The 9,395-nt window shown below is 42.8% G+C and overlaps 1 protein-coding gene across 3 annotated transcripts; it reads left to right on the top strand.

Moving 5' to 3' along the window:
- The first annotated feature begins 1,376 nt into the window (after positions 1–1,376).
- GPR85 (G protein-coupled receptor 85) lies at positions 1,377–6,514 on the top strand. Of its 3 annotated transcripts, none has more exons than XR_014555365.1 (2): positions 1,377–1,845; positions 3,481–6,514. XR_014555365.1 is itself a non-coding variant. In XM_083699439.1 (2 exons), exon 2 carries the CDS (start codon positions 3,666–3,668, stop codon positions 4,776–4,778), a length of 1,113 nt encoding a protein of 370 aa, XP_083555565.1. In that variant the 5' UTR covers positions 1,483–1,913; positions 3,481–3,665; the 3' UTR covers positions 4,779–6,350. The 3 variants fall into 3 exon arrangements, 2 of the variants coding, with proteins under 2 accessions (XP_083555565.1, XP_083555566.1); XM_083699439.1 differs by having other exon boundaries at positions 1,483–1,913; positions 3,481–6,350; XM_083699440.1 differs by lacking the exon at positions 1,377–1,845 and adding an exon at positions 2,055–2,137 and having other exon boundaries at positions 3,481–6,350.
- The last annotated feature ends 2,881 nt before the right edge of the window (positions 6,515–9,395 follow it).

Genomic DNA, 9,395 nt, shown 5'->3' with positions numbered 1-9,395 from the left:
AAGCACCCCCCCACACACACACATAGCAAATTGCTTTTCACATTCAAACTGTATCTAAAAACATATAATGAATTTTAATTGCTACTTCAAATGCTTACTTGAAAGTTTGCTTCATTGAATTCAATGGAGAAAATATACTTGGGGTGAGAGTGTTGTGCGAACTATGCCATTGTTTCTTTTTCAAAATTCTAGTGTGGGACAAAGCTCCCTGCTTTCCCAAGAAATGCATCTTTCCCCTTCTGTACCCTAAATAATAATAATAATAATAATAATAATAATAGGGTATATTTATACCCAGCCCGATGGGCAGGGAATTATTGTCGTTGTTGTTATTCCCTGTCAATTATTATTATATTATTATTATTATTCCCTGCCCATCTGGCTGGGTATAAATATATACAGTCATACCTCATGTTATATTTGCTTCATGTTATGTTTTTTCAGGTTGCGTCCCGCAACGACCTGGAAGTACCGAAAAGGGTTACTTTTGGGTTTCACTGCTCGCGCATGTGCAGACACGCAAAATGACGTCATGCGCAGAAGCGGCGAATCGTAACCCGCATGCCTCTGCGGGTTGCGTTCCTCTCATGTTGCAAACGGGCCTCTGGAACGGATTCTGTTCACAACCAGAGGTACCACTGTATATTTGCTTCAGGATAAGAACAGAAATAGGGCTCCGGCGGCGCGGCAGCAGTGGGAGGCCCCATTAGCTAAAGTGGTACCTCAGGTTAAGAACAGTTTCAGGTTAAGAACAGACATCCGGAACGAATTAAGTACGTAACCAGAGGTACCACTGTGTGTATATATACACACACACACAGTGGTACCTCGGGATGCGAACAGGATCCATTCTGTCACATTTCGCCGCTTCCGCGAAATGTGACAGAATGGATTTTTTACCATCTGCACATGCGCGTGCGACAAAACCCGGAAGTAACAAGCTCTGTTACCTCTGGATCGCCGCGGAGCGCAACCCGAAAATACTTAACTTGAAGCACATTTATCCCAAGGTATGGCTGTATACACACAGACACATACACAACCACCAGAAGTTGGGACTTCTACCAGATAAATGTACTGTATACATTTCTAGGACTTGCTTCATTTTCTGGAAATGGTTTCAGAACTACCACAAAAAGAAGTGGGGGGGGGGGGAGAGAGAGAGATAATGAGGTCCAGCCTGACCACCCATTAATTGATTAGCTACAACCAGCAGCGTGGCACAGAAGGTCTTGCAGCCTTTTTACGGGTGGGGGGAGGAGAGAGAGAGGGGGAAAGGGAAGAAATCAAAGGATAATTTTGTGGGGTTTTTTTGCAATTAAACCAAACAGCCGTGCTCCCTTTGCCAAGGGGAGAACCGACGGCATACCGAGTTCAGGAGGAGCAGGAGGGAGACTCCAAGAATGCCTGTCCCTCCTCCCTCCCCTCGTCTGCCAAGTGCAATAACAATGCAGTCATCATCAGGAGGGGGAGAGAGAGAGAGATTAGGGGAGGGGGTGCGCGGGGAGCTGCTCCTCCGCCCCCTCCCTCGAAAGCGGGCGGGTTCAAAGGCGGCTGGCTGGCTGGCTGGTCCCAAACCCCGCGCCCCGCTCCGACGGCCAACGCCAGACTCGGCGGCGGCGGCGGCGGCGGCAGCGTGCCGCCGCCGGAGCTGCTACTACCACTTGCCGAGGCTGCCTTGCCCTCATTGAGCCGGCGGCGTCGGCTGCTGCTGCCGCCGCTGCGTTAGTGCGAGAGCGAGAGCGAGATTGTGCCGCTGCGACAGGGGAAGACGAGGCAAGGAGCTGGAGGGAGCGCACTGAGCATGCGCCGCCCGGACCCACTGGCTCCAGCGCCTCCGCCAAGGTACCCTGCTGGAAAAGGAAGAAATAAAAGCCAGGCATGAAAATACCAGCAAATAGAAAGGAGATCTGGTGAGGGAGAGGGGGGGTGGGGAGGTCTGGGCTCTCTCTCTCTCTCTCTCTCTCTCTCTCTCTCCCCCACACACACACACCAGCACCAACAGGTATTGCGGGGGGAGGGGGGCTTTGTGTGTTTGTGTGTGTATTTGTGTGTGTGTGTGCATCATCCAGCAGGGCTGGATGGGATGTGGGGAGAAGGGAATTGGCGGCTGGAAGGAGGCTGGCTCCGTGAGTGTGTATGTGTTTGTGTGTGGTGGTGTTGTTGTCTTGAAATTTTTTATCACAGGGCTGCATAACGGAAGCGTAGGGCAGACAACGATGCCTGCACGGCGGGGCTGGCTCGGAGATCTGGCGCCCCTGGGCAAGTCAGAGCATCTGGGCTGGGGAAGAAAGAAGTCAGGCAGCCAAGCCTCTTTGCTGCCTCGCGTATGTATGTGCATGTATCGGGGTGTGGGAGAAGCTGGTTTCATGGTGTGTGTGTGTATGTGTATTGCCTGCGTGTGTAACAATGCACTCATGATCTGATCAAGGCTCTTGTTTACGCAGCAAGCAAGCAGGGAGGCAGGCAGGCAGGCAGGCAGGCAGGCAGGTAGTTCCTCAAAGCTGAGAATGGTGGAATCTATTGTGAAGATGCTCTCTGTGTGTGTAGTGCTCAGAAGAGACAGCATAGGAGGAACACTCCATGGGGATAGGCGAGCAAGGCTGCCTGACTCTGCCGCCGCTGTGGAGTGGCTGCTAGAGCCCTGCAAGCAGCAGAGTGGGTCTTTGGTAATTACATTTTGACAGGCGGCATTAGGATAAATCCTGGGATTCTGACTAGCCAGACGCAGATCTTCGCATTCCGTGCTGGTCAAAAATACAACCCAAATCAAACCGGAGCAGGCGGACGTTCTTCCAGGGGTGCGTTTCATATTTAGCTATGTAAATACATAGCTGGGTGGTGACACACACCCCACTGCAATGAAGTGGGGGGGGGGGAGAATATATATGCCCATATGGCAATTCTTTAGCTTAGGTATTTATTTAAAAGTCTAGTGGGGGAGGGGAGCTCTGGTTCATTGCAAAACCAGGATTCCTGTTGTCTCCTTTCAGTGTGCATGAACTAGCAGGGTGTGATTAATATGCTTTGGCGAGTTGGTTAAAAACATACATTCTGCAGGGTTTCTTTTGGATGTGTTCCATATCAACACAGCATCTGCCTCTGAAACACACACAATATCAACAGAAAAGGTGGGCATTTATGGGCAACCATTCTTCCTTGGCATTTTTTTATTTTATTTTTAAGCTGCCAGTACCGGAATGATGATGTAGGAATTGGGTTGCCTCTGAAGCTTCAGAGACAGGAACTGTACAATCCTATACTCTGCCAAAAAAAAAAAAAAATTGATTGTAAACAAGAAGGAATAAACTGAAGCAATGCATAGTAAGTGTGCAGTTCTCACTGAATTTCCCTCAAACAAATAATAGTACTCCAACTTGCAACTTCCTTTGGCTCTCCATAAATTAACATATTCGTTAGCACCTCCCAACACCATTTGTATGTTAACTTAAGGACTGATAGCTTGATTTTTTTTTCCAGATATTTTGATGGCATGATAAATCAGGAAGCGGAAAAGAGGATGTACTGTGTGACTAGACAGACACCAGATCAGATCTGCTTTTGGAATATATTTTCAGTAAGATGTATGGATCTATTTTTTCCTTACACATCTATCTAGATCATGAGACTTGACTGAGGCAATATTCAAAATCATTCGTCCATCTATGGCGAACTACAGCCATGCAGCTGACAACATTTTACAAAATCTCTCCCCTCTAACAGCGTTTTTGAAATTGACTTCACTGGGTTTCATCATAGGAGTCAGTGTGGTGGGTAACCTTCTGATCTCCATTTTGCTAGTCAAAGACAAGACCTTGCACAGAGCTCCGTATTACTTCCTGTTGGATCTTTGCTGCTCAGACATCCTCAGATCTGCAATTTGCTTCCCATTTGTTTTCACTTCCGTGAAAAATGGCTCATCTTGGACGTACGGGACTCTCACTTGCAAAGTGATTGCCTTCTTGGGGGTCCTGTCTTGTTTCCACACTGCTTTCATGCTGTTCTGCATAAGCGTTACCAGATACTTAGCTATCGCCCACCACCGCTTTTATACAAAAAGGCTGACCTTCTGGACTTGTTTGGCTGTGATTTGTATGGTGTGGACCCTCTCCGTCGCTATGGCTTTCCCTCCGGTGTTGGATGTGGGCACCTATTCATTCATTAGGGAGGAAGACCAGTGTACCTTTCAGCATCGCTCCTTCAGAGCCAATGATTCTCTGGGATTTATGCTGCTTCTCGCCCTTATCCTTCTAGCCACACAGCTTGTCTACCTCAAGCTGATCTTTTTCGTTCACGATCGCAGGAAAATGAAGCCAGTTCAGTTTGTTGCAGCAGTGAGCCAGAACTGGACGTTTCATGGTCCAGGAGCCAGTGGTCAAGCAGCTGCAAATTGGCTGGCTGGATTCGGAAGGGGTCCCACGCCACCAACCTTGCTGGGGATCAGGCAAAATGCCAACACCACAGGGAGGAGAAGGCTACTCGTCTTGGACGAGTTCAAAATGGAAAAACGAATCAGCAGAATGTTCTATATCATGACATTCCTCTTCCTAACCTTGTGGGGCCCGTATCTGGTCGCCTGTTACTGGAGAGTTTTCGCGAGAGGGCCTGTGGTTCCAGGTGGATTTCTAACGGCTGCTGTTTGGATGAGTTTTGCCCAAGCTGGAATCAATCCTTTTGTCTGCATTTTCTCCAACAGGGAGCTGAGGCGCTGTTTCAGCACAACCCTTCTTTACTGCAGAAAATCCAGGTTACCAAGGGAACCTTACTGTGTTATATGAGGGAGCATCTGTAAAATCTTTAGCCTTGTGAAAACACTACCCTTCTCTGCTAAGCAATTGTGGCCTGTTGCCATGTCTGGAGAAGAAAAGGAAAAAAGGGGGGAGGGGGAAATCAAACAGGGGCTGTCAGCGGTTGTAAGGATTCGGGCAACGACGTCCTGCAATCTTTGCAATAGCTCATCTCTAATCCTATTTCGAAACCTAAACTTGTTTCTGCTGGCCACTCGCGAAGGTTTGTAAATTAAGAGTAAAGGACTGAGCCACTGCCCTGAAATGCTTTGATGTGGTGGAAAACCTAGATTGTGATTCAGAAAGTAGCAGGTGCTAAATATATCAGCGCTCAATGCTGTATATATCACTACATAAAAGTAAGACCATCACAAAAAGATTAAAATTGGACATCTGAATCAGTTAAGTTTGACATGAGGTTAATGTGTTGATGAAACTATTTAAGACACTGGATGACCTTTAGATCATTTCATACAATTATTGTTTTTCAAATACAAAAATATGGGGACTGTGTTAAGTCCTGTAACCAATGGGAGATGTGCCATTTAGTATTGGATTATCACCCCACATTTGCCTTGTGAGTTCTGGGGAGCATTACAAAGCAGTTTTGTGTTTTTGGGTTGTTGCTGGGGAGGTTTCCCCCTTGTTTTTTCAACTTAGGTTTTATTTTTCTCTAAATACATTCTTCGTCTTTCACCCATCCACCTGCTGCCATTCGCCCCCAACCCCCACGAAACGAAATACTGGTTTGTTTGTTTGTTTGTTTGTTTGTTTCCAGGCTGAAGTATTACTGGCATATAATTGTGTTCTATGTCTCGTTTGATTTTTGTTTGTTTTTTAAAAAAAATCACGATTTGCTATAATTTTTATTGGATGCATTTTATATTTTCGAAAGCTAGATATCAGTCTGTTAGGCAACATCAATGAGATTATCCAATCATGACAAAGGAGTAATCATTACGCAGAATAAACCACATGTTGCCTTAAAGGGTTATCTAGTATCTTCCATTTTGTTTAGCATTTTAGAAATAAACAAAGAAAGTGAATAGGTTAACTCCAGTCTGCCATTTGGGAGTGCATGAAAGATCACTTAAAATCCCTTCTTTCCTTTTTTATTCTCATGATTCCCCAAATCAGTATGCTCATCACTAGGATTATATTTCCCCGCCCTAAGGTATTTTGCCCTAAGGTAGTTTGTTCTGAGAAACACAGGCAGACAATGTATGTTTATATTTTTAAGACAACTGTCATGGGGAGACCGCAGCCTTAGTAAGATATATTGCACAATTTGTGAAGCATCTATTCTACTGAAGGCACAGTCTTGTTTATACTTTCTGCACATTTTGGTGTATTGGTTGTTTCAAATTATTTCAATTTTAACTTGTGAAAGCATATAATATGATTTCTAGTATTTTAGAAAATACATTAGAGTCTGTGAGTCTTTCCTTCTTTTAGATACAAATGTGTGGATTTCAATATAAAGTTGCATTTGCCAAAATTTACCTGTGTAGCCTGTTAATTTTCTTGGAATAAAATTTTACATTTTTCCAGTTATACAACAAACCTTTTATTATGATTATTATTATTACTATTATTTTGTTTAGTGAGCATGACTTTTTGAGAATGTAGCCATTATGGATTATTATTCTTTGAAGTCACTGTATTCCCAAACTGTAAAATGCATGAATGATGGGGACCACAGGATTGATAAATGATATTCTCGACAATAGCACTGTTGTGTAGTTTATCATAATTACCCTGATACCTATTTGTCAGTTCTGCTGAGAGGTACTGTTAATTTGGGGATTGTGATATTTGAGATCCATGGCCCAGGGCAATTTTTCACACAGTATATAGCTGAAGAACACCATCCTGAGTCAGACAAGGGAAACCTTAACTTCAAAGAAAGACTTGCTCCAAATTAATGCTGTGCTCTACATTTCACTATAGCTCTAGAGCAATCCATCCCAAATACACAAGAGTAGAATCCAGTTTGTGTTGCTCCATAAAGTATGAGTCGAGAGAGGCTGTTTTCAAGTTTCCTCTTCCCATTTACAGTCCTTTGCACGCACACACCCAAACAAAAATATATATTCCACAAGGTTGAGAGACCTTTTGGAGTAGATTTTATGGCTCTGCAGGAAGAAGGAGGAATACCTGCCTCCCTGTTCACCTTTGGTCAATGTAGTGGCACCAACTAGATTTCACTGACAGCTAAACTGCTGTAAGCATATGTAGATATTCTTATTAACAACAGAAGAAGTATTGTTTCTGTATACTAATAGATTTTTAAAAACGGGTTGAAGAATTTTGGGAGGGGAAGTGGCATCTTGATTGCACTGGTGTTCACGGCAAGCTTCTTAATTTAACCCTCATGTACTTCATGCTAATGTTAATGGGTTCAAAGATTACATTTAGCATGTGGTGTTGGAAGCACTGCAATAATCAATCTTCATGAATGCAAAAGCATTTCAGGTCACCATCCCCAAGAGGCTTGAAATGAATTTAAAGTTCCAGGGACCTGCATTGGTTCCTGATCCACAAGCTACAGAACAACTGTAGTTCTTGGCTATGTGTCTGATTTAGTCCCACATCATAATTCCTAGACAGCTAGGGCCTTCATCCCTCCCCTTGCACATCTGTATGAAAATCCTAGGTTTATCCCCATGCATGTAAGAATCATGCATGTGCCCACACTGTCTTGAGGATATGTGTTGCGCATTTTCAAGGCCTCCACATGATAAAACAGGAACATGTCCATGACAGCACACATGATGTTCTGTGTGTTGGCCTGTGGGGTGGTGTTCTACAGCATAACAGGAAAAACACCCATGTGTGAAGAGTGATCCATAGGATGTTTTCAGAATATCTAACTAGAAAAAAAAGAGAGAGGCCTAAGTAGGGATGGACAAATGCAACAATTTCACTGTATCTCAGTTCCTCATTTTCCCAATCTTAAATGCAGTTCTCAACATGAAATCCTAATGAAAAATTCATCAGCGCTTTAGTGTGAACTTCTCCTAAGGACACATTTTTGTATGCAGTTCTGACTAACACACACACCTTTGCAACCAAATTTCCATAATGTCATGCAGACATGCATGTTATTTCACTAACGTATGCATTCTTAGGCACACTTATCCCTGATACATGCATCTTTTAGGTATACATTGCTTGGTCAGGGAACTGCATCGCAAAATTCAGATTTTGAATTTCTAAAGATAACTGTTTTGTTTTGCATATTGGTTCAAGAAGTATGAATTAGGCAGTTTCTCCTTAAATTGCAAATGAAAATTGATTTTTCTTCCCATCCCTAGACCCACCTTGACCACATACTCAAGCCGAACTCCCAACCATAGGATAGCAAAACAATGTTTAGTTTCATATATGGGAAGTATTTAGAATAAAATATATTCTACTAAGACCATTAGGATGCATTGGTATCTGACTTCTATACAATAGTTACTTTCATAACATGCACTTACGATCACATATTTTAAAAACATCAATAAAACTGCAATTCTTATAGCAGTTATGCAGATGTCAATGTCTTGAAGGCCAGAAGCTTTCAAACACTCTTCTCAATTGAGTTTTGCAATGGATTTTTATTCTGAGAATTGTTTGTAAGGTGCTTGAAGGGCCTCTCAGAGCAATAAAGCAGATTATAAGCATTCTAAATAAATAATATCATAGACAACGATAACCTATATATTGTATAGTTTGGGAATATAAAGTGGGCATTGTTCCCCATTAATCAGTTTACAGTTTTGCAAATAGTACATTATAAAAAAAAATCAATGGAAAAACAGTTTAAATGTTTAAAATATTCAGGCTTGGTGTTTTTTCATTTTTTCTTTTGCATGTTTTTGGACAGGTTTTCCTTTTATTTTGCTTCAACAAGAAGAGCAGAGGTGTACCAAATGAAATTAAAAGGCAACACATGAAATATTTTAGCATATAGTTACTTACTTTGCAAAATGCTCTGTGACGCAAAATTATTCAGGCAAATGTCTTAATACAGCTCCTAAAAGGATTATATGCTTACATGGATTAAAATGGTGTGTGGGGACAGCTGTTATAATTTTGGGTAGCGTATTGTTCAGCGAATGAACGGGTAGAGATCAAGAAGAAAATTATGCCTGTGTTGTTGCAAAGCTGGCGTCTTACAATGCGAGTACTTTATTTCCTTCTAAACGTTGGGATGTAGGCCACTGACAGACAAAGCAATGACACGCTTTACTCGAGTTTCATATTTAATTTTATTTTCTTGATGTCAGCATTTATCTCTCCCCCCCCCCATATAACCCAATATCGGAGTTGAGCTTTGCATTTAGAAGTACCACATGGCACAGTTCCCGTTGGACTGTACTACTTCAGACTTTGGTGAGGAGGAGTCACATATTAAAATGCCTGTCAATGTGCATGGAAAGCATACAGTACTCCACGGTATTTCTGAATGTGCAGTTTGATTTCAGTGACTTCAGCAATTGTAATAATATTTCTAATTAGGCAGTGAAAACCTACTGAAATAAAAATGTCTATCAATGTGCTCCTTTCCCTCATAAAGTTACCCCTTCCTTACTTGGCCCACCTTTATTAAATTTAGGA

The sequence above is a fragment of the Podarcis gaigeae genome, assembly GCF_964106915.1.
Source record: "Podarcis gaigeae genome assembly, chromosome: 10".
NCBI lineage: Eukaryota > Metazoa > Chordata > Lepidosauria > Squamata > Lacertidae > Podarcis > Podarcis gaigeae.
The sequence above is the reverse complement of the archived record's forward strand: the minus strand, read 5'-3'. Positions and strand labels throughout refer to the sequence as shown.

Coding starts and splice junctions, on each gene's coding strand:
- GPR85 (XM_083699439.1), top strand. CDS start 3,666: ATGGCGAACTACAGCCATGCAGCTGACAACATTTTACAAAATCTCTCC.